Source organism: Rattus norvegicus, chromosome 4, assembly GCF_036323735.1.
Source record: "Rattus norvegicus strain BN/NHsdMcwi chromosome 4, GRCr8, whole genome shotgun sequence".
Classification (NCBI taxonomy): domain Eukaryota; kingdom Metazoa; phylum Chordata; class Mammalia; order Rodentia; family Muridae; genus Rattus; species Rattus norvegicus.
In genome coordinates, this window is record NC_086022.1 from 118,224,109 (window position 1) to 118,248,817 (window position 24,709).

Sequence of the window (24,709 nt, forward strand, 5' to 3'; positions counted from 1 at the left end):
TTTGTAGGCTGGGAAAAAGCTGGACTTTAAAAGGGGCCTGGAGCATAGATGGAGGTCTGTAAACTGATTGTTCAACTATCAGGTAGAACTGGGCTATGGCACATGGTAAAGTGGGGCAGAGGTTCAGGCTGAGCCTGGTAAGGTTGAAATGGGAAGGAGTACCAGGAGGGAGGCACAGAACTGGTGACTTATGTGGGTAACGAGGGAGGCTTGCTCTGCTGACAAGAGTGGTCTGTTGGTACTGATTTTGTAAAAAAAATATTTTTATTATTATTTTATGTGTATGGGTATTTTGTGTGTATGGACCACATATGTGCCTGGTGTTCACAGAGGCCAGAAGAATGTATCATTGGATCCTCTGGAACTGGAGTTAGAGACAGTTGTGAGCTGTTGTGTGGGTGCTGGGATTAGAAACTGGGTCCTCTGGAAGAGCAGACAATCTTTGACTTCTGAGCCATCTCTCCTGCTCACAAAATACTACAATAAAATATCATTTACCTGGATCACTGAGTTTCAGATCTTCCCTTAAATTTCATGTCTAAAGCAAGAGAAAGAGCTTAGTTCTGGCGAGAAATGGAGGAGGGAGGGCTAAATGAGAAGAGTTGGCATACAGGAGAGTTGGAAAGGGAGGGAGAACAATGGGGCAGGCGTGGGCAGTTGGAGTTTAGAGGTATAAGCCTGGACACTTCCTTGTCCCCTTAGATAGGTTTAGGCCTCATATGTGTCCCCAAGGCTGAGGGTAGAAGTTTGGTATCCCATAACCCACCATGGCCCTGCCTTGCAGCAACGAGTTGTGTGCTCCTAAGGGCACTGCCGATTTCTGCTTAGCCTGGACAGCACAGATGGCCTCCAGGACACAGCGGTGATTCTGGTTTGTGCTCTTGAAGCCTTTAATGCACGGTGGTAGCCCTTGTTTCTCTATCATGCTATACCCCTGCAGACTGGTGGGAAGTCCGCTGCTGCTTAGAGGTAACCTCCAGAAGACAGGCCCAGGCTATTCTAGGTGGGCAAAATGTGGCCCTGTCTGTCTCCTTTCACCTTTGGAAATAAGGCACTTAAAAATAAAGAGGACCCCAACCTGGCCAAGGAATAATATGGTCCTGTGTGTGTGAGGGAAGGGCTCCAACAACATCTAGCTTTCCTGGTGTGCCAGTGGGTCAGGAGTCTAACCACACTCACCTCTTCCCTTGTGCCGGTGGGCACACTCAGGTGCCCTTCACACTGCTAGGGATGAGGCTAGAAGACATGTCTAACCATAATGTGTGACAGGGTGAGGTATGCTGAGAGGTCTGTATGATGAGGTATGTTAGGATGTTATGTTATGTGGCACAGTGTGGCATGTTATAGCGTGGTGTGGTTTGGAGATGGGCTCTGGCCTGACAGGACAATCTGTATCACAGCTCTCTGATGGCTGATGGCCATTGGAAGCCAGAAGCCCCCAGAGACACCTTGACCCAGTGGTTTTACTTGTGCATTTCTGTATCTTCCAGTGCGACCCTTACATCAAGATCTCTATAGGGAAGAAATCAGTGAGTGACCAGGATAACTACATCCCTTGTACCCTGGAGCCTGTATTTGGAAAGTAAGTGGGAAGCACCTTGGGCTTCGGGCAGAGGGGCTGCCATGGACAACTCACAGATGTGGCTGCCATCACTTGGGAAGTGTCTATTTCCTTGGGCAGAACTTTGATCTTGGATCTTTTATGTCTGTGAGTGCAGGATTGAACCCTATCGGGAGCTTCTTGCTAAGCACAGAAACAGTTACCTCAAAGACTAGAGGCACTGAGAATATGCACTTCTTATAGCAGAGATTTCCCATCAGTGCCTCATCCCACTTTCCACTGACTTAACTGTCTGGTACATTTGTCCAAAGGAGGATGTTGTCGTTGAGAGAGTTTATGAGGACTTACCCATTTTCCACCAGTGTCCCTTACTGTCCCCATCTATCCCAGATGCCAAGTCACCAACAGTCACTCTCTTAGTGTCCCACATGCTTCTGTGGTAGGCATCTAGGGGATGAAGGTAGACCACGACAGCCAGGGCACACGACTCAGAGCCATGGAAGAGGGCTAAGGGCTGTGGTTTGTGGGTAGCTTCTGGGTTCTGTTTGATCATGAGTGTTTTGGGGTGAGGGAGGCCTTTGGCTGTTGTTTCTCTAGCATCTGTGGAATCCTGGTCTCCCCATGTAGCAAGTGACACATTGCATTCATTGGCTGGCCTCTCTTTGCTAAGTTGAGGTCACTTTGCCTTTAGACTTTGGTGAGAGTTCCAGCCAGAATCAGTTTTCCACCATGGTTAGGAGATGAGGGACGGTAGATAGAAGAGGTTTGATGAGCTCTGACAGCTGGTACAGGGCTTGTAGTTATGTGGAGGGTGTCTGTGTCTGTTGGTGTGGGTGTGAGCACACACGTGAGTGCACATGCTCACATGTGTGTAGACTTCACAGGAGCTCGTTCCCAAGAACCCTTCCCATAAGCCTTCTATTCCACCTTGGAAGCTGTCCAAAGGAGTTCCTGAAAGTAGGTCCCAGCCATACCCTCAGTAGCAGAGTTTTATATCTCTGACTCCTGGTGCCATGGTAGAAACAGATGTCAAAGTTGTGTTCCATGTCACTGTCTATTCGTTATGGGGTGCATGAACCAGGTAGTCAGCTCAGATTTCATAATGCTGACACACAGACACACAGACACACAGACACACACACACACACACACACACACGGGGAGGAAAGAGGGATGGGGAGGGGAAGGGAGAGGGGGGAGAGGGAGACAGAAATAGAGACAGACAGATGGACAGACAGACAGACAAGGGGTGGGGTACATAGAGGCATGCCCAATACAGCTGCACTGTGGGTGGGTTGTATTAGGAACAACAGAAGACCTGAGGAGGGTTACTTCCCTAGGACAGCTTTCAATCCCCTGCCCTTACCCTCTTGCCCCTTGACTCCCCACTGGGTGGATGCCATCGGGTTTGCAGTGTCCTTGACGTCACGGGCCCTCCTGCAGGATGTTTGAACTCACCTGCACTCTACCTCTGGAGAAGGACTTGAAGATCACACTCTATGACTATGACCTGCTCTCCAAGGATGAGAAGATTGGGGAGACAGTCATTGATCTGGAGAATAGGCTGCTGTCCAAGTTTGGGGCTCGCTGTGGCCTTCCACAGACCTACTGTGTGTAAGTGTCCAAGGTTGACTGTGGGTTCCCACAGACCTGTATTTAAGTTCCAAGGTTGGCTGTGGGCTCCCACAGATTTACTGTGTGTAAGTGCCCAGAGCTGGCTGCTTCCCAATGGCCACCCAGTTACCCTGATTCTTAGCACTAGGGGCCAGCCCAGGTGTTCTCCCCTAGAACCTAATGTGGAGCCCACTTATTTCCCCTCCACAGATGAGGAAACAGAAGCTTGTAACAGGGAAGATTAGCATTTGAATTTGCGTATCTGGCTATCATGTTATCACAATTCAGCCTTGCTACCTACCCCCCACCCCCCGAGATAGGGTTACGGTGTATCCCTGGCTGTCCCAGAACTCACTCTGTAGACCAGGCTGGCCTTGGACTTAGAGATCCACCTACCTTTGCCTCCTGGGTGTGAGATTAAAGGTGTGCATCACCATGCCTGGCTTCAGTCTCTTGGGACACACCCTGAGGTCTACAGGGCACTGGATACCTGGAAGGAGAGAAGGGGGAGAACAGAAAGAAGGAGAGGAGAAGACAGTATAAAACTAAGCTTCAGCGGGGTCTGAGGGAGTCCTGTGGCCGCCAGGGGCTCGCGTGTGGAGTCTGAGTTCCAGTTTCATGAGTGCTTCACTCCTTTGCTCTTTGGGATTCTGTTCCCTCATCAGTGAAATGAGGATGCTGAGCTTTCAGACAGGGCACCGGCTGTGACAGTGGCGTGTGGGCAATGCTGTGTGAGTGTTGGGGTACAAAAGCTCCTGAAAACCCCTCGCTCTGTGACCTTGGGGTGTCTCATCTTAGTCTTGTACTTGGTTCTCAGCTCTGGACCAAATCAGTGGAGAGATCAACTCCGCCCTTCCCAGCTCCTCCACCTCTTCTGCCAGCAGCACAGGGTCAAGGCCCCCGTGTACCGGACAGACCGAGTGACGTTTCAGGATAAGGAATACACCATTCAGGAGATAGGTGAGCTGCCCTTTGGCCCCAATCCATGGAGGGCTCATTATAAAGGCCTAGGTGCACACAGCCCCCATCAGCAGAGTAAAGGAGTACCTGTTAGTGGGTCAGAGGTCAGGGTGGGGCCAGAATCAGAACTCTGTCCAGAACCATGGTCATCCAAGGATGTCTTGGTTAGCCTTGATTGCCAACTTGTCATGGCCCAGAGTGATCTGAGAGGAACCTCAATTGAAGAATCGTCTAGATCAGGTTGGTCTATGGCCATGTCAATGGGAGATTGTCTCGATTGATGTATGAGGGACCAGCCCACTGTGGGCGGCACCACGTCTAGATAGGTGGACCTGGGCTGTGAAAGCAAGCAAGCCGGCTTGAGCTGGTGAGTGAACCAATAAGCAGAAACCTCTGTGGTTTCTGTACAGTTCCTGTGCTGACTGCCCCTCCATGATAGATTATAACCTGGAAGTGTAAGCCAAATCAGCCTTTTCCTCTGCTGTGTTGCTTTTGGCCAGAGTGCTTTATCACATCAAAAGGAAGCAAAGTACAGTAGAAGGAAAGCGTTCAGGCAACCATGAAGCAGGTTGAGGTCAGGGGCCTGTCTTCTTTTGGCTTTGGTGGTGAGACTTTGGTTGGAGTTTGTGGTATATCCATCCTGAGGAGCTCCTCTCACTGAGCTGTGCTAACTTCCTTGCTTGACCTTGGAGAACACTTCCAACCCCCTGCACGTAAGCATCCAGGGGGCAGCTAACAGCCTTGCCACATCCCATCCCCGCCCTTGGCTCTGCCCAGTGTAGTAGCTGAGATGCCCTGGCACATGCTCTCCATGTGTCTGAGGTGCCCACACTCCCACATCGCCCACCCAGAGCAGTTCCAACTCCCTGAGGTGTTTACAGGCCCAGCTGGCCCTGCGCCTCCTGCTTGTTGCAAAGATGTTTGATGTCAGGGCTGGTGCTGAGGTTATAAAAGGAAATGACGGCTTTGATGCCTGGGCCCCATCCCCTCCTCCTTGGTCTGTGTTCCTGACTCTCCCAGGGCTTGAGCCAGGCTCAGCCATTAGGAATGTGCATCTGGTTGAGGGGGGAGTCTCATTTCCTCCGGGGGCACCCGCTGCTCTGCTAGCAACTTTAGCACAGGGGCTCTAGGTCATTAAATTCTGAGGTCCAGCATCTGCCTCATCTTATATATGAAGCTGTTGGGGCTAGGGGTACTTAATGACCTGCCCGAAGCTACCAGCCAGCTGGGTGCAGGCCACAGTCCTGGCTCTGCAGCACACACCATATTGACAGTGTGCTTGACTCAAAAGAACAGTGACCCAGTACGCAGGTGAGTGGGTTTCCTCCCAGCCATGCTACCTGTCTCCAAGTCATCTCCTGGCAGTGGAGGAGCTTGTCCCACCAAAGGCAGGAGCAGAAGAAGCATGTGTTGACCTTGCTGCCCGGATGCCCTGCTGTAGGGCTTGTGCAGGTCCGTGTCTGTGAAATGGGGATGGTGGCGATACCCAGCAGCTAGGGTCCTTCTAGGGGACAGACATGCGCACATTTATGTGAGCCGTGCATGGCCCATGGGTCCCCTATAGATGTGTTCACTGTGATTTCTCGGTGTAGCTGCTGCCATTAAATAAAACAGCTAATGTGGGCCAGGTCATCCTTCTGGCCACACTAAGACGCCACATTTGTGGACAGGGGTTGCTGGGGTTCCGAGTTGGGAGTAGTTAAGAACAGAGGGATAAGTGGGCTTTGCCGACGAGGAAGGTTAGTGTGGATGGAAAGGAAGAATTTCCCAGGAGAGGCTTGGTAAGAAAGGACGGTAACAGGGAATCTGTACTCGGAGCCTGGAGTCTGTGGGCATTGATGTTTCCCTCATAGCAATTGAGGCCTAAGGATCAGCACAGTGCACCTGTGGGATGGTCTGTGGTGAGGAAAGACTCCCTCTGGAGAGTTCTATGTAACCTTCAGAGGAAGGCAGCCCTGGTATCTTGTCTCTCACACCCTCATCCACTTTCTCCCCTGGGGCAGAGGCTGGCAGACTCCCAAACCCACACCTGGGCCCGGTGGAGGAACGCTTAGCCCTGCATGTCCTTCAACAACAAGGCTTGGTCCCTGAGCATGTGGAGTCTCGGCCTCTGTACAGTCCTCTGCAGCCAGATATTGAGCAGGTAAGTCCTTGTCCCTGGGATGGAGAGTCGTCTTAGGGGAGCCACCTCCTCATGGTCACCCCTCCCGCATGGCTCATGTCTTTATAGCGTGGTGCACATGGGCTCTCGGGGCCTAGCCCTTACTGCCAGAGAAGCCAATGACAGTTCTTGCCTTAGGTACATGTAGGCCTGGCTTCTGACTTGCCTGGGCACCTGAAGCCTTTCCATTTCAGCCTGACCTAAGGGTTCCTCTGTCTCTGCCATCGTTACTGGTTTAGTCCCAGAAGGTTATTCTATACTGAGCTCCAGTTGAGGGCTCAGACTAGATCCAGGCACTCCACAATGGTAGAGACCCACAGAGAGTAGTTAGGAAGACTGGGGCTTCCCTTTAGGGAGACAGGGAAGCACAAACAGCAAGCTTAAGACTGGCAGTCAAGCTACCGCTGATTGGAGGAAGCAGACACAGCAGGATGGGGGGGGGGACAAAAGCCAGGGGAAGCTCTGAGGGTGCCTTTGAGAGAAACGGGCACTTTCTTAGGCTGGCTTCCAGCCCCCCCCCCCCCCCCCCCGCAAAGCAGCCTAGGTTAAATACTCTTACAGATCTTACTGAATGTAAGGTACTTTGGTTCTTGGATTTTGAGAGAGGGAGAGAGAGAGAGAGAGAGAGAGAGAGAGAGAGAGAGAGAGAGAGAGAGAGAGAGAACGAACAGGGGCCAGAGGACAGGGAAAGTGACTTCTGTCAAAGAGACCTGAGTCCTTATGATTAAACCCCAGCTCCCTGGCCCTCTGTGGCACTGCACACACCATTCTGCCTGGGTACCTCTGTAGTGGGTCCTACATCGGTCTATTTAGGCTTCCTCTATTCCTGAGTGCTGAGCCTCTTTCTGGTGGGCAAGCAGGCAGGTCTGAGTTTCATTTCCTTTGGCCTGGTCCCCAGGTGTGTACTCTGGGCAGGTGTAAAGATACTATGGATGCAACGAGGTGTGCGTGTCAGTGTGTGTGCGTGTGCATAGAACATGAATGAACTGCTTGTGTCTTTACAGGGGAAGCTACAGATGTGGATTGACATATTTCCAAAGGTGCTGGGCCGGCCTGGACCTCCCTTCAACATCACCCCACGGAAAGCTCGAAGGTAGCACACAGGCTTGGTCACAGGCTGTAGCTGGGCCCAGGCCGTAGGGTTATAGCAACTGTGGGAGAGGGGGAAGAAGCATGCCTACTGAACAGATTTCAGGCCACTGGGATCTTGGGACACAGCTTGTTTGGGTCTGGCTAAGTGTCCAACCAAGCAGGCAGAAGAACTCCTTGGATGAGTTGGCCTGTCAGCTGGGGACGTCATGTCCTTTACTGGAATATCTATGCAGATACAAGTAATTTCCCTTCTCCAGGTTTTTTCTGCGTTGTATTATTTGGAACACAAAAGATGTGATCTTGGATGACCTCAGCCTCACGGGGGAGAAGATGAGTGACATCTATGTGAAAGGGTAGGTGTTCATCGTTTTCCACCTGGACCAGCTCCTGCCACCTCCCTAGCTCCCATAGGTTGGGGGATAGGATGTTCTCTCAGGCAGAGCTGTGGCGTGGGGGTGGAGAAGACACCTTCCAAGGAGGGACTCCGGGTGGAGCCTTCACGTTTGGGGACTCATTTTCCTCAAATTTCTTTGAGCTAAAGTGGCAAGGACTAGGATGCTCTTGGGGACCAGCTGAGGCTTTAGATGGTCCCATTCTGTGGTATGTTGTGGGATTTCCTGGGAATGCCCTTACCAAGTTCCTTCACCTCCACAACTCTTCACTGGTCCAAGCACAGGTTGTCCATCTGGTGGTGCATGTGGGAAATGTCCTGTAGTCTGTGGCCTCTGAACTAATGAGGACTGTCCTCTTCCTTGTGTGGCCAGCTGGATGGTGGGATTCGAAGAACACAAACAGAAGACAGATGTGCACTACCGTTCCCTGGGCGGGGAGGGCAATTTCAACTGGAGGTTCGTGTTTCCCTTCGACTATCTGCCCGCTGAGCAAGTCTGTGCTGTTGCCAAGAAGGTGAGTGGCCCTTGGCCCCAGGGCACCAGGCTCTAGGGCATCACGTTCCTAATGTGATCCCCCTACCTTTAGCACTACAGCTGGTACTATGACATTCTCTCTTTACTCCTGCAGCTGTGACCCTTTTTTCTGTTACCCACAGGGACATCACCACCATCTCTGCATCCTACTTCTTTTTCCTTTTCTGCTAGTATTACTGTGGCCAGTGTCTCTACCTTCCAGGATGATCCGTAACTACACAGCACACATCTACTGCATAGCCAAGTGCAAGACCTGCTGCCACGGCCTATATTACCATCCCCCAAACACACCTAGCAGCATGGAAGGACCTGGAGTCTGAGGCAGAAGAATCTTGAGACCCAGCATAGCCATTGCAGAGGCAGAGGATTGAGCCAGTTGTGTACTCCTGAGGACAGGCCTATCCTGGGGTTGGGTGTAGAGGCGGGACTTGGATTCTTAGCAGTTCCAAGTTTAGGTCTTGTCTGAGTGTTAGTCTCTGCAGGCTGGAAATGGTCAAAGTCCAAGGGTGGCAGCATCTTCCCCACACCTGGTTACCCTCTGAGGTCAGCAGAGCAGAATAAATGGGTGTGGGTCTCCAGCTATGCTGGTTCCAGGAAGGCCCAATGATGCTTTCAATGCCCTTCTTCCTTCCTGACACTAACGGCTACTCAGAGGTGTTCCCCTGCTCCCAGAGTACATGCCGGAATGGGATTAGGTCCTATTGGTCTGGTTTCTATCCAGAGGCAGCTCATGTGTCCAGCACCGCAGCCTCAGTGACACCTCTCTCCAGGCTGTAGTGTGGCTTCACCTTGAAGGGAAGTCAAAATGCGCTTGGCTTCCTTACCCTCTGAATTCTCTTCATCTCATCTCTGTGTGCCCAACACACCGACTCATCTGAACGTCGGAGAAACCAGAGTGTCCCACCAAACATTCAGGATCCGTCAAAGGGAAAAATATAAATTTATTAGGGTTAAAGGGTAGATTTTCCCACCCAGAGATGGCAGTAGGGCCCACCAGAAAAGAAAGCCAAACTTAGTGGCCAAGTTGTATATAGTACCAGGAATGCCTAGATTCTCTTGCCTTTCCTCCAGGTTTGTCTATTATAAGCCTATTTTCCTAATAAGTGGATACAGTGCCTATCTGAGAGGCCTCATCAAATGCAAAAGCATCTCTCCTTAGCCATGGCAGGGAGGGTGAGGCTAGGGGCAAAGTATCATCTCCAGGGCTCAGTGAGCCCTACACAGAAGGTAGGCCTGGGTGGGGAAATTGAAGCAGAGATACACGTTGGTTGCTTGAATGGGAGGGGCCACAGCATTTTTACATCAATGGGGGACATGGCCAGGCATGTCTGGTGCAGGGACTTCCTGTTTCCTTGGGTAAAGGAAGAAGATCACTATGACAAGTGATTTGAGGTAGATGGGAGAATGTGGAGGAACTCTAACGATGATGAGAGACAGGCACATATGCACACATACCCATGCACACATGCCCATACACACATGCCCATGCACATGCACCTATGCACACACACCCATGCACACACATCCATGTACATACACCCATGCACATACACCCATGCACGCACATCCATGCACACACACCCATGTACACACACCCATGTACACACACCTATACACCCATGCCCATGCACACATGCCCATGCACACGTGCATGTACACACACCTATGCACACATGCCCATGCACACATGCTTCATCACACATGCTTCATCACACATGCTTCAAGCACACATGCCCATGCACACATGCTCCATGCACACCCCCAATACACACATGTGGCACATACACAGGGAGTGGAGGAGGGGCAGGGTGAGGGAATTGTAGTTGGTAGCTGAGAATTTTCACCTGGCAGCTCTGAGAGTCCGGTTGCAGGTGCTGGTTATTAACTGGGGCAGCACTGCTCTGGCACCCATAGTAAGCTGGGTGGCTTGTGTTGGGGTTAGGGTGGGGTCCAAACAGAATGACTTGTTGAGGTTACAGGCAAAGAGAGTGGTTGGCCTGGTAGAAGAAGGAAGAGTCCACAAAGGGCATGTAGGGTACAGTGGAGTAAGGTGACACACATCTGGGGAAGAAGAGAAGACATCCCCAGGCAAAGGATGGCTTTGGGCAGGAGGGCGGGATCAAGCAGAAACAGCCATGAGTTAGCAGGGTTAGTAGGAACTCCTAGGGGTTGGGTCCTGAGAGGCAGGTGGAGACTGCCCGCAGTGGGCTCTGACTCGCTGGTCTGAAGGGCAGGATGGGGTAGCTGAGAGCAGGGGCTGCAAAGGCTGTGGGTTCCCAGGCTCTGTCTGCTGCAGAGGCAGCCCTCTGCCATGAGGTTTGGGGCTCCTGGCAGGCAGGGAGGCCCTCCAGGGACCCCATTAACCAGACGAGACTGTCATAAAGTACAAGGTCTCTTTTCATCCCCCCTTTTTGAACCACCGCTGGTTCTTCAACCTTATTCCCCACCTGGAGCCCAGCACACCCACTGGGCCCAGCCATGCAGGCAGGCCCCCACCCTGCAAATAAACAGCTAGTAAAAGGGCCCAGGCCGGGAGCATAATGAGCGCCTGGGACCTGGGGGGCTCATTCCCCAGGCTGAGCCCCTGACCAGCTGCTCCCACCAGGGGCTGTTTGAACCTTGGGCTCATTACTGAGCCCATAAACCAGCCTGCTGAGGAATGGGGGCTGCTGGCGGCCCTGCAGGCAGCCTGGAGCAGGCTGTAAAAGCTGCTTAGAGGAAGCAGGCACCTGCAGGAGGCTGGGCCAGGCAGCTGAGCCACAGAGAGGGGTGGCTGGGCCAGCCTCCGGCTGCTTTCCTTCAATGCAGGCTGAAACCTAGGCTATGGAGCTGTGCGTGATGGCCACCCTTTGAAGACAGTGGCCATGCTCTCCCCTCAGGAAGCTTGGTGATGTGTTTGTAACTGTGGCAGCCAGGGTGTTCGTGTCAGGTTTAACGAGTACTGTTTGTTATGGCTGCTGTGACTCAGTACCAGGTAGAAATGTAAGGGATGGAAGGTTTTTCTTGGCTACTGGTTTAAAGGGAGACAGTCCACCATGGTGGGAAGGCACAGTGCTGGAACTCCATAGCCACATGGGGAATGTGAGGTGACTGCTAATATCTCCACAGGACAGGAAGCAGGGAGTGGGGGAATGCTAGCACTTACCTGTTCTCATTACTCCCTATATATTTATTCATTCTAAGAACCCAGAGCATGGCATGATGTCTCCTGCAATGAGGGTGGGTTTTCCCTCTGTTTAGCCTTGCTGACAACACCCTCCCAGACACCCTTTTAGGTGTGTTTCCTAGGTTATTCTAAATATTGCCAAGCTAACAGTGAAGATCTACCATCTCCATGGCATAACTTCTGTGATTAATTGGGCTACCCAGCTCTCACACCACAGTTGTACCAGGAGATATGGGTCCAGGCCTCAGGTTGGCCCCACAAGGTATTTCCTATACATGCCACCTGCTCAGGTAGAGCCACAGTGAACAGAGAAGTCCAGTGATTTTCCCTCAAGTTGAGAGTGGTTAGACTTATAGGCAAACTCACCCATACACCTCCAAGATAGCCTGGTTTCAGAAGGGGCTGACCTGTGGGCTAGGGGAGACATACCATGAAGGGGACTGCCATTCTCTCCAGCAGGAAAGGGAAATGTCTTTGCAGGCTCTGGGGGTGGAGGTGGGCCGGAGAAGTGAGAAGGAGGATCTAGGGACCTGCCTCAGTGCCAGCTTCTTAGAGCGGTGTGCCTTGCTTCCTTCCAGTGACAGCTGGGGTTGCACCCTGGTGATCTCTGTCAGCCCACATGTCCCAGGGACCACATGTGCTAAGCTCACTTTAGGGCTGAGAGCAGGACCCTGGGACCTGACTGTCTGGGTTTGAATCTCCACTTGCCACTCTGTATTCTGTACTCTTGGACACTCTGTGTGCTTTGATTTCTCAGATGAAAGTTTGCCTCTCTCTTAGGTTGTTGGAAGACAGTTCAGGACCCAGCTTAGGAAGTGGTGCCATCCATAGTGGACTGGGTCCTTCCTATATCAATGAACAATTAAGATAACTCCCAACAGACACGCCCCACAGGCTAACCTCATCTAGACAGTAGTTCCTCCACTACAGGCTTCCATTTCAGGTGATTCTCAGTTGTGGCAAGTTACCATGAAAACCAGCCATCACACCCCTGAACAGTGCCAAGCAACTTCTAGTCTTCCTGATAGGACCTGACTTGGGTTTGACCATCAGCGATACACTGATCCATGGCCTCTTCCAGAAAAGAGGGACTTTTCTGTTTGCAGCCTTGGACAAAGCTTTCTAACCTTGCTTCTCTGATCTTCCTTCCTCTGGGTCAGGATGCTTTCTGGAGACTCGACAAGACAGAGAGCAAGATCCCAGCACGTGTGGTCTTCCAGATTTGGGACAATGACAAGTTCTCCTTTGATGACTTTCTGGGTAAGCCTCATGTCTATCATTCTGAGCTTCTAAGGAGACGTTCAGGGTCACTGGGCCCTCAGCATAAACGAAGCATAAAACAGAGCAAGTTAAAGAGATCAGGGCGGTCCTGGAGCGGGTCTTCAGCAGAGGTGATCCATGAGTCATGTCAAATAGTGGGACTCAAGAAGAACGGGGACATAGGCAGAAGCCAGGGAAGGGTTATGCTGGCCCTCACAGCTGCCTGGCCTCATTTCTAACAGGAAGTTCCCAAATTATAACAGTCTAGCAAGACAGAGTCCAAAATTGTGGGGATCAGGTCACTTCTTATCTCTGTGCCCCAGGGACTATCCTAATGAACAGAACTCAGCCTGAGAAGCCATACTGGGGCATGGAGAGCTGGGCTACTGGGTAGGAGGGAAGACAAGGAGGGCATTGTATGTGGGCAGCAGGGAGTGCTGAGGGGGAAACAGTCTTACCCTTAGTAAAAGTAGGAAAATTAGTGCTGATACATTGTCCGTCCATACATGGGATATCATTCATACACACATAGAAAGGAAAAGGTGCTGCTCTTGACTCCATCTGGTCGACCTTGAAAACATGCTAAGTGACAGAAGCCAGCAGAGGAAAGACAAGCACTACACAAGTCCACATCTGTGGGATGCCCATACCTGACAGATCTAAAGAGGGCTGTGGAGGTGCCCATACCTGACAGATCTAAAGAGGGCTGTGGAGGTGCCCACACCTGACAGATCTAAAGAGGGCTGTGGAGGTGCCTATACCTGACAGATCTAAAAAGGGCTGTGGAGGTGCTCACACCTGACAGATCTAAAGAGGGCCGTGGAGGTGGCTTTGTCAGGAAAGCACTTGGTGTATGAGCATGCGGACCTGGCTTTAAGCCCAAAACTTACGTTTTAAAACAAAACAAACCAAGCCTACATCCAAAGCAATAGCCAGATGTGGTGGCATTTACTTGTGGTCTCAGAGCTTGGGAGATAGACAGGAATCTTGATACTCATTAGTTAGTCAGCCTAGTCTACATGGCCAGCTCCAGGCCAGTGAAAGACTGTCTCAAAGAAAACAAGATGATCAGCACTGGAGGAACAATTCCAAGGTTGACTTCTGTCCTCTACAGGGATACACACACACACACATACACACACATACACACATACACACACATACACACACACACCACACCACACCACACCACACCACACCACACACACACACACATGATCAGCACTGGAGGAACAATTCCAAGGTTGACTTCTGTCCTTTACAGGGATATACACACACACACACATATACACACATACACACCACACCACACCACACCACACCACACCACACCACACCACACCACACCACACACACACATGATCAGCACTGGAGGAACAATTCCAAGGTTGACTTCTGTCCTCTATAGACACACACACATGAACACACACACACACACACACACACACACACACACACACACACGATCAGCACTGGAGGAACAATTCCAAAGTTGACTTCTGTCCTCTATAGGGACACACACACACATGTACACACACACACACACACACGCACACACACACACGCACACACACACACACACACACACATGAGATCAGCACCAGAGGAACAATTCCAAGGTTGACTTCTGTCCTCTATAGACACACACACATGAACACACACACACACACACACACACACACACACACACACACACACACGATCAGCACTGGAGGAACAATTCCAAAGTTGACTTCTGTCCTCTATAGGGACACACACACACATGTACACACACACACACACACACGCACACACACACACGCACACACACACACACACACACACATGAGATCAGCACCAGAGGAACAATTCCAAGGTTGACTTCTGTCCTCTACAGGGACACACACACACACTCACACACACACACACACACACACACACACACACACACACACACACGGAAGAGTAGATTAATGGGACACATGGGGAGGCAGTGTCTAATAGAAAGAAAGATAGGTTTCCCTCTAAGTATGGGAAATGCTCTAGAATTAGGGGAATCTGTGGTTACACAGCTCTTGACCCTAGACTTAAACATGCTCAGAGTGGTGAATTTTTTTAATTGAAGGTTTGTTTTTATGTTATACATATGAGTATTTTGTCTGCATGTATGTGTACCATGACCATGGCCAGTGCTCACAGAAGCCAGAAGAGGGCATCAGATCCCTTGTAACTGGAGTCACAGAAGGTTGTGTGTGATTCATTGTATGAGTTATCCAACACCCGCTGCCGGCGATTCCTTTTCATGGTTTCGGGATGTGTTCATTTTAAAAATTTTTGCTCTTCAGAGATTTTTATGTATTAAGGATACAGGGTACATTCATATACTTTCTACCATTTTAAGTTTCTTAGTTTTTAAAAATATTTAGGGGGCTGGGGATTTAGCTCAGTGGTAGAGCGCTTACCTAGGAAGCGCAAGGCCCTGGGTTCGGTCCCCAGCTCTGAAAAAAAGAACCAAAAAAAATTTAGTTTTTTAATATTATAAGTGTCTCTGTAGATTCCATACACACGAGTGTAGGTGCCCGTGGGGTTCAGAGGCATCTGCTTCCTCTGGAAATAGGATTACAGGTGGTTGTGAGTTGGCCAACATGGGTGTTGGGAGGATCCTAAGTAAGCGTAATACATAGTTGTAACCAATGAGCCACTCTCTCCAGACCCTGCCTTTAAATTTTGCATAAAATTAAAATGTTTTTAAAAATTTTTGACATCAACGTATCCTTTACAAATGAGGCTTTAGAAAATTTATTTCGAAAGAAAATTTCATTTTTACTGAGAAAACAACATTCAAAGTGATAAACAGGTTTTATTGGGTTTTTTTGTTTTGTTTTGTTTTGTTTTAAGGAAACTTAACTATTAATAAATACTACCTTTGGGGGTTGGGGATTTAGCTCAGTGGTAGAGCGCTTGCCTAGCAAGCGCAAGGCCCTGGGTTCGGTCCCCAGCTCCGAAAAATAGAAAAAAGAAAAAAAATACTACCTTTGGACTACCTCAGATTCTCTTCTTCACCCTAGACTATGTTTTCTAATCACACTTTTCATATCTTGAAAGAGAAACAGAGAAATTGGCTCATGTATGCCAGTATTCACCCCCACTCCCTGCTGCCCCCTGCAGATGTCTGCAGTCATCACGGAGTGGGGGGTGACATAACCACCAACAAATGAATAGGTGAATAAAATGCATTGTCCCCCATGTAGGTATATATATATATATGTACACACACACGTATATGTATGTAGGTATATAGATATATGTGTAATATATAATATACAGATTCATAAAGTATAGGTGTGTGTGTATTTTTACAATGATAAAAGTTATTATGCCAATGAATGGATGGGCGTATGGAGGGTTTGTACTGCAGAAGTGGGCCTCTGTACTTGGCGTGAGGAAAAAGAATGGGTAGATTACACACTTATGAATGGATGAATGGTGGGAGCTATAGAGAGAGCAAGAGGCAGTAGACAGGAGCTGGGAGGCTGATGACACTGACCCTTGGCTAACCCATGAGTACAAGCTGAAGAGTGGCAGTGAGCTCTCAAATCTGCCTACCCAGAGTGGCCCTAAGTGAACAGTGCTTGACGCATCCTCTAAGAGCATCACTCTGCCACAGGCTCCCTGCAGCTGGATCTCAACCGAATGCCCAAGCCAGCCAAGACGGCTGAGAAGTGCTCCTTGGACCAGCTGGATGACACCTTCCACCCAGAATGGTTTGTGTCCCTTTTTGAGCAGAAGACAGTGAAAGGATGGTGGCCTTGTGTGACAGAGGAGGGCGCGAAGAAGATCCTGGCGGTGAGTCTGTTCTCTCTAGCTCAGTGGAGGGCATGGGCTGTCTCTTCCATGGAACCTAGGGACACACGTACGCATGCTCAAGTCATCCTCAGGTGCCTGCTACTTTGATTTTCGAGATAGGTTCTCTCATTGGCTTCCAGCTCACTCAGGCTAGCTGTCTGGCCAGCAGCCACAGGGAACTGTCTGTCTCTGCTTCCTAAGTCCTGGAATTTCACGTGCATCACTGTCCCTGGGTTTCTCTGTGGGTTTTGAGGCTCTATCTGAGGCCCAAGGCTTGTGTGATAAGCACTTTCCTGACTGAGGCCTCTCCAAGGCCCTCTTCTCTGTCTCTATTTTCCAATATGTTTCCCCTGTTCCTATTCCAGCCTTTCTTTCTCTGGCTCCTATTATAGAGAGACCTGTAGAGTCAAACAAATGGCCTTACAGAGTAAGGATACTGTCCCTGTGATGGGGGCTTCCTGCTGGGTGGACAGAGGCCATGTCTCTCCTGTTCACGCAGCACTTTCTCAGGGATCATTCTTGCCGGACAAGAGCTCTGCTTTGGCAGGTGAGGGAGGGGTGGCCAGAGGACCAGGATGAACAGTCCTTCCCCGAAATCCAAAGCAGCCCTAGGGAGGAAGTTGATCTCCCTCTGGTTCCTTAGAAAGAGTAGTTGGGCCAGCCCTCAAGTGGCCCTTGAAGTAAAATATCCTGGTTGTCATAACCAATAAGAAACACATCCCAGAGGGAAAACCGGCAAGGTACATGCACAGATAGTGACTCATTACAGAAGAGAGTTCCGTTCCTAGGAACTGAAGAATTTCCTGAAGGAACTGAAGTGTATTTTAAAAAACACTTTTGATCTATCAAATTAGCTTAAAAAAAAAACCCAGAAAGTTAGAAATGTTCGTGCTGGTAAAGTTTCAGGAGACGAACCTCGGTCCCCTCTGCTGGGGTTGCAGGGTTTGTTTCAGCGAGTGGGGAAGCAATTAGGTACCGTGCAGCGCAGGATTTAACAACATCTACGCCCTTGGTCTCTGCCCTTAGTCCCACTTCTAAACTCTGGTCTCAAGACATGACCAGATAAAATGAAAAATCTAGGTTCTGAGATGTTTGCTGCGTCATTATTTACTCATTCCAAAGAGCCGGAAACAACATAAAATAACCCAAAATAAGTAGGCACTGAATCAATTATGGTCAACCAACCACAGGTTGCTTCGCGATCGTTGGAAACGAAGCTTTGAGTGATATGCAATTATGTAGTGAGACACCTCCCCAGTGCAACGCTATGGAGCTGCACTCACAGTGCCACACCTCACACACTCGCAGCTCTGATGAGTATTGGGAATGGGGCTGCAGGGATGGCTTGATCCTTTTCTACAGGACCCCAGTTCAGTTCCCAGCACCTACACTGGTTGGCTCACAGGTAGCCTGCAACTCTAGCTCAAGGGGGATCCAATGTCCTCTCCTGGCTTCCTCAGTCATCTGTGCACCTGCCTGCATGTGCATGAGCACACACGCTCACACTCTGTCTCTCAATTAAATATATATTAATAAGATAAGATAAATAAAACATTAGAAAGGTCAAAATGATTTGAAACAAACAAACAAATAATAGATAGATAAATAACACTGGGAACACCTGTCTACACATAGAATACAAGTGACTTTTCCATTATAGTTCTGTAATTTCTGGGTGCTTCTGTGATTACTACAACCCAATGTTTTAGAAACATACACTGTCATAGTTGCCTTTTCTGTTGCTACCATAGAACACCAGTAGCAAATTCAGCTCGAGGAGGAAAAGATTTATTTACTTGGCTTACAGGTCCCAGCCCATCACGGAGGGGAGCCAAAGCAGAACTACAGCCAGGAACTCAGGGACAGGAACCATAGCAGTGGCCATGGAAGGGTGCTGCTTACTTGCCTCTCCTGGCTTGCTCAGCTACCTTTCTTATACAGCCCAGGGACACCTGCCCAGGGCCAGCATTGCCCGTGTCAATAGACAATTAAGAAAATAATGCACAGCTATGCTCACAGGGCCATCTTGTCTAGACAATTCCTCAACTGAATCTCTCTACCAATTCGACTCTGCTTTGTGTCATGTAGGCAATTGAAGCTAACTATGGTACGTGCTTATTTTATTTGATGTGTATGTTTGGTGATAGTGAATGTCCATCTTTCTGGGGAATTCAACCAGGTTCCTCTCCAATGGTGGTAAGCAATCTTAACTGCTGAACCATCACTCTGGATGATTCACCACAACCCTGCAATTAAAAAATGAAAATAAAAATAACAATGTAGCCTTTCTGTTTGTCCTGGCCTGGCTCTGCTCTTTGTCACCGGCTAAAAGCCCCAATCAGGCTCCATTGATGTTCACAGGGGAAGCTGGAAATGACCTTGGAGATCGTTGCAGAAAGTGAACATGAGGAGCGGCCTGCTGGCCAGGGTCGGGATGAACCCAACATGAATCCAAAGCTAGAAGATCCCAGGTTAGTTGACTGTCGGAAGCAGACCACAGCCATTTACGAGGCATCCAGTACAGCTTTAAAGAGGTTGCATAGTCTTCGTGGTTTAAGAGACACAGACCATGGGCACAGACTCAGTGGACACCGGGCTCTTCAACTAATTCATGAGGCAGGTGCAAAGCCAGGCACAAGGTGCAGGTCTGTTTTCCTGGCAGTCGAGAGGCTGAGGCAGGAGACTAGTGGGGTCCAGGCCAACCTGGGTTCCATAGCAAGACACTGTCTCGAAGTCCAAAACACAAAAACAAACAAAGCAGACAGAAGTAGGCCTCATAGAAGTGGTTCCCTGTGAGTTTTGCGTCAAGCAAACTATACTGCATTAGTGTCCAATGTCCTGGAATCCTCCCTGCTGGGAAGTTGCTTCCATTTCACGGATGAGAATTGCGGTCATTCTAGCTAAGAAGTAGGAGAGGGGATCTGACGTTCTCCAGCTTCCTGGACAGTTGCTGAAGATGCTTTTGGGACTCAGTTCAAGGCCGTGTTTGGCTCCACCCACCTTGGTGCTCTTAAAAGTGATCCTAGGTGCCCCTCTTTATCAGGATGCTGTCCTCAGGATGTGGGGTTAGAGAATGTGGAGAGGCAACTTTGTCCCAGGCTATTGGGATCTGGAAGTCCCAAGACCCAGGGCTAGCTAGTAGATGTTAAAGATGACCGTGATCGAGACACAACGCCCTCTGTGTTCTTTGAGTTGCGGTGCTACTAGAGGGGCAATCTGCCTGGTTTATCAGGGGACCAGTGTATCCTCAGTCACCAAGACAAGGCATCCCGGAAGCTCAGCCCCACTCCCAAGCATGTCACCTGTGACTGAGTATGGGTTCAGAAGGAGAGAGGGCCATGAGGAAGGGGTCCTGAAGATGGAGCTCAGCAGCACCAAGAATGCAGGTGGTGCAGGCAAGCATCACCTAGTCAGGGGCTCTGGGAGGAGGGGGCTGAGGGCCTGGAAGCAGGGTACCCCTCTCCCATAGCCAGGCTGTTTGACCAACTGTCCGGGCTGAAAGAAGTGTCTGGAGGGATCAGTTCTACAGAGGTGCTCAGCTGACCCCTGGGATCTTACTTCCAGGCGCCCTGACACCTCTTTCCTGTGGTTCACCTCACCATACAAGACCATGAAGTTCATCTTGTGGCGACGATTCCGGTGTGCCATCATCCTCTTCATCATCCTCTTCATCCTCCTGCTCTTCCTGGGTGTCTTTGTCTACGCCTTCCCGGTGAGCAGGCCTATGTGGGGAGATGCTGCCCTGGGGAAGTCCCTTCCTTTTCATATGCTCTAAGAACCTGGTGGCAGCCATGTCACTGGTTAGACTCAATAGCAGTTGCTGCACCCCTGAAAAGCCCACTCCGGCATGGCTGGAAACTCGCAGAAACTGCAGCCCTGGAGCTTTCTGCTTGACTTGCACAGGAAGCTGCTCTGCTTGGAGACTCTCTTCTTTGAGAGACTTTTAAATCATGTAAATTTCAGGAGCATCCTGAGACTTGTAAATTTTGTTTACTTCCCGAGCCTTAACAAGATAAGTTTGGAGGAAATTCACACAATTGAGCCTAGCTAGAGTGGCCTAGGAGCCTGTTGAAGGGTGGAATAGAGCTGTACAAGGGATAGTGGTGGTGGAAGGGAAGGTATGAGGTGATGGAGCAGGGAACAGCATCTGCTAGGTCCTCTTAGGTCCTTGGTAGTGTGGTGGCTTAGAGAAAGTAGGAATGAACAGGGGCTGGCCCAGGAGCCCCTCAGTGGTAGAGTGCATACTTGGGGTTCCTTTTATCTGATAAGAAGTCAATTAGCATCTGCCAAAGAGACACTCAGGCCACCAGGGGTAAGCTGGGTCTTTGGCTCTCTGGTTCTGCCTGTGGGACAGCCTCTGTTCTTTGTCCCTGCTTCTGGCTTTCACAGCTCCTAAAGGCCCTTGAAAATGCCTAGCCCTCCAGGGTCTCTTGATACTTTAAAGTGTTGAAGTACTGTTGGGCTATCTTTTTTGTGGTATTTTTAAATGGGGAAAACCTTTCTTTCTTTCTTTCTTTCTTTCTTTCTTTCTTTCTTTCTTTCTTTCTTTCTTCCTTCCTTCCTTCCTTCCTTCCTTCCTTCCTTCCTTCCTTTCCTTCTTTCTAAAGATTTATTTTTATGAATGTGTACATGTGTGTTTTATGTGCATGTGTGCCACCTGTGTGCAGACGCCCATGAAGGCCAAAAGAGGGCATCATTGGCTCTCTTGGAGCTCCAGTTATAGGTAGCCATGAGTTTCCTGACATGAATATTGGGAACAGAATTTGCAGTTATCTTCACTGCTGAGCCAAATCTCCAGCCCACAAACTTTTTTTTTTTTTTTGGTTCTTTTTTTCGGAGCTGGGGACCGAACCCAGGGCCTTGTGCTTCCTAGGCCCTGGGTTCGGTCCCCAGCTCCGAAAAAAAGAACCAAAAAAAAAAAAAAAAAAAAAAGATGCAGTGCTCCACAGGCTTTCGTGCAGCCCACAAACTTTTACCATCAACACTTTACAGCCACATCAGGCCCAGAGAGGGGAAGGGACTTGTGGTAGACTGCACAGCATCCATGTGTGATTCATGACCATGGCTTGATATGGTTGTCACTGAGAACCATGCAGCATCCTGGTCACCACCTCAGACTAGAGAAGCTGCTTGGAAAATCATCCTCAGGTATACTGTGTGCTCTGGGACTTCTCACAGGAGGAAGGGATGGGTAGAAAGGCCCCTTCCATTGAGAGCCAAGCACTGGGCTGCCTGGTCAGTGTATCTTGCCTCCTCGAGGAGGCAAAATCATGGCTACAGATCATCCTGCATGACATTAAACCTTAAGTACCAGCAGAAAGGACTTCCCAGTTTGGCTGTTCAGGCACCAGCTGTCTTTACGGCCACAGTGTCAGGAAAGCCTATAATAGCATGGCTGATGGCTATGGTTACAGGCTGAGCATTGTGCCCTGGCTGTAGTCACCTTACTCCCTTTGCAATGCTGTCAGGGAGCTGAAGTCAACTGGCCAGACTGGTTTGGGTCCTGAGTGGGTCCAGGCTTTGAGGACTGAAGTTGTGCCCTGTAAGGGGACATTAAGGAAATGAGGATAATAAATACAGCATCAGGGTCAAGTCTCCTGTGGGTTGCAGGTGACATAGTCTTACAAGCATAATTCCCTGTGGGCCAAGCTGCCAAAGGTGACCTTGGATTGGTGCCTGGTGGTTGGACCATCTAAGGTAGTGGAAACTCAGGTAGGGACAGCCTGTGCTTCTGGCCTGGCTTAGGTCACCTTCTCTCATGTGGTATGATCAGCTTCTACTCAGAGAATGGGGTGGCTTGAGTACATAGGTGTCAGTACCCAGGAGGGGAGGGCCTTGGAGCCACAAGGGAAAGGTGTGAGGCAGATACCCTAAGGCCACTGAAGACTGTGGTTGACAGTTAGAAAGCAGGACTGGTATACACTCTGTTTCTCCAGGGATGGCCCAGGAACCATCAGCCTCAGTGTCACTAGGAAGATTCTAGGACATAAGAGTTCTAAGCTGATTCAGCAGGACGCTGCCCTTTCTCCCTGTAAGGATGGAGTAACCTGCTGTTGTAGGAGACAGAGCATTGCTCTTGAATCTAGGAACATGGGCTCCACTGACTTCTGATGGGCTCAGGTCAGGCTCTGTTTGTCCTCTCAAACTGCCGCATGTTAAACGGGGTCCCTTATTTAAGGGCCTAGAGGGCAGGCGCATGTCCCAAGTACCAATCACCATGGCTGTTTCAGAGCTTACCCAGTCCCTGCCCAGCTGGGCCTAGCTCTGTGAGGCCCACGAGTGGCTGTCCTAAGTCTCAGGGCTGTGACTGGAAGAAAGGCCGGTCCCTTCCAGACTGGGGACCGTTGTGTTCCTGAGACGGCTGAAGAGCACTTTTGGAACTGAGTGAGCAGAGAGTCTCCTCTGGTGCCTGGGCTCCAGTGGCTAAGTTATATTCTTCCCATTTTCCTAGGGTATCTTCTTTATGTACTGACCTCCCAGGGCAGCACAGAGCACAGGTGGATCCAGGCCAGGCCTTCAGGCTCCAGAGGCCAGCAGGATTAGGCTGCACACCTTCTGCTTGCAGGCCTGGCTACAGCCTAGAATCCCATCTCTGTCTATCCAAGTTTCTAGTCACTTGGTGTCTTGTCCCTGGGCCTGTCAGTTCACCTGCTTTGAGCCAGGCGGAGGGCCTACTCTGGCCATCGAGGAGTACCCAAGTTGCTCCAGCCTTGGTTGGACCACCCCCATTGTCCCCATAGGAGGAGTGAGGGGGGCCCTTCTGACTCCTCTGGCCCCTCTGAGCCTGCTGGGAGCAGGGCCAGTTTGGGGCGGCAGAAGCGATTTGGCCGGGAAGGAGGGCGGGCTTTGTTTCCAGGGTTGGCTTTCCAGGCCGGCGCTAGAGAACATACTGTCCCAATTAGGAGCCCTGTGTTGTGTTGTGTGTTTTCATGGTGTTTGGGGGGAGTGGTGGGGAGGGGAGGCTTCTGTCAGGCCAGCAGCAGGAAGGGCTTTGTGGAGGGTGACTTGTCTCTGATGCTGGATTCCATTATGGGTTGTCCTATGTATCAACACCCCGCTCTCTGTCTTTCTGAACAGAGGCTTGCTGATGGGTTAGCCCTGGGTCTCCTCTTTGTGGGTATGACAGTAGGGGGCTAGGAGCCATGGAAAAGGACAGGGCCAGCTTAGCTTTGCTTGATGGATAAGGAATGTCATTACGATAGAGTGTGGCGCCTGCCGTGGGCTGGGAGGTAGCAGGACCCAGGAGCCCAACCTCCTACCTACAGCTTTACTCCCACCACGCTTTCCCCGAAGGGCTTACCATGTGTCTCCATCCGTGTCTCTTCCTCCTAGAACTATGCTGCCATGAAGCTGGTGAAGCCCTTTAGATGAAGACATCTGCTGTGGAGAAGGGGGCGCAGGCTGCCTCCTGGCCCAGGACTAGCTGCTCCTCCATTGCTCTGGGGCCTGGTGGTCTTGCGCATGTCCACGGAGTTCTTGGGATCACACCGTTTTCATCTTCTCTTTCTCCCCTAACCCAACTCTCCTCTGGATAAACTCTTGACTATCTCAGTATAAAGCAGACAGAACCTGAGAATATATCACTATGTGTCTCCAGTCCCTGAGTGAGAGTCTGTGTGGGTGGGAGGGGGTTGTCTGGGGAGATCAGGTGCTGGTGGGGGTGCTGTCATTTCTGGGCCTGTGTTTGGAGGCAGAAGCAGGAGGCTTTGAGGCTTGATATCAGGCCCAGTGACCACCTTCTCCCCGTTCCCAACTCGAACCCCCACCTTCCTTTCTGGGAAGGTTATCCTGTTCAGGTAAGAGCCTCTGGCTGGGAGGATGACCTGACTTGTGGCTTTGACCTTGTCACACACAGTTCTGCAATCCCTCTGCTCTGCTTTTGTACCCTGCTTTAAATATCTGGCTGAATCAAGACACCTTTTCCTTGTGGTCTGAAGCTTGGCCTCAGCCTTGCTCTGAAATTTCCTGCGGGAACCAGACTTAATCCTCAGAAGCAGCAGGACTGCACTCAGAAAACGCAGAGCTGGAAGACTCTGCTCTGAGGCTTCCAAAAGAGAGGCCTCTGCCTCAGGGCCTGGAGTGCTGGCTGTCTCTTCCCTGTCACCAGGAGGCTTCTCTTATTTCCTACTGTGAGCTGGTTCTCC

The 24,709-nt window shown here is 50.3% G+C and overlaps 1 protein-coding gene across 25 annotated transcripts in view; it reads left to right on the forward strand.

Annotated features, from left to right (window-relative positions):
• The window catches only part of Dysf (dysferlin), a 199,814-nt gene extending 175,649 nt beyond the window's left edge, over positions 1 to 24,165 (forward strand). For 23 of the 25 annotated variants that reach the window (XM_017592630.3, XM_006236765.5, XM_006236761.5 and 20 more), the window contains 12 exons: positions 1,491 to 1,582; positions 3,005 to 3,175; positions 3,993 to 4,135; positions 6,139 to 6,278; positions 7,301 to 7,389; positions 7,646 to 7,741; positions 8,153 to 8,294; positions 12,641 to 12,740; positions 16,387 to 16,565; positions 18,927 to 19,036; positions 20,130 to 20,277; positions 23,898 to 24,145. In XM_017592630.3, the coding sequence (XP_017448119.1) occupies positions 1,491 to 1,582; positions 3,005 to 3,175; positions 3,993 to 4,135; positions 6,139 to 6,278; positions 7,301 to 7,389; positions 7,646 to 7,741; positions 8,153 to 8,294; positions 12,641 to 12,740; positions 16,387 to 16,565; positions 18,927 to 19,036; positions 20,130 to 20,277; positions 23,898 to 23,936 (1,449 nt within the window). In that variant the 3' untranslated portion in view covers positions 23,937 to 24,145. 25 annotated transcript variants of the gene reach the window in all.
• Positions 24,166 to 24,709: the final 544 nt, after the last annotated feature.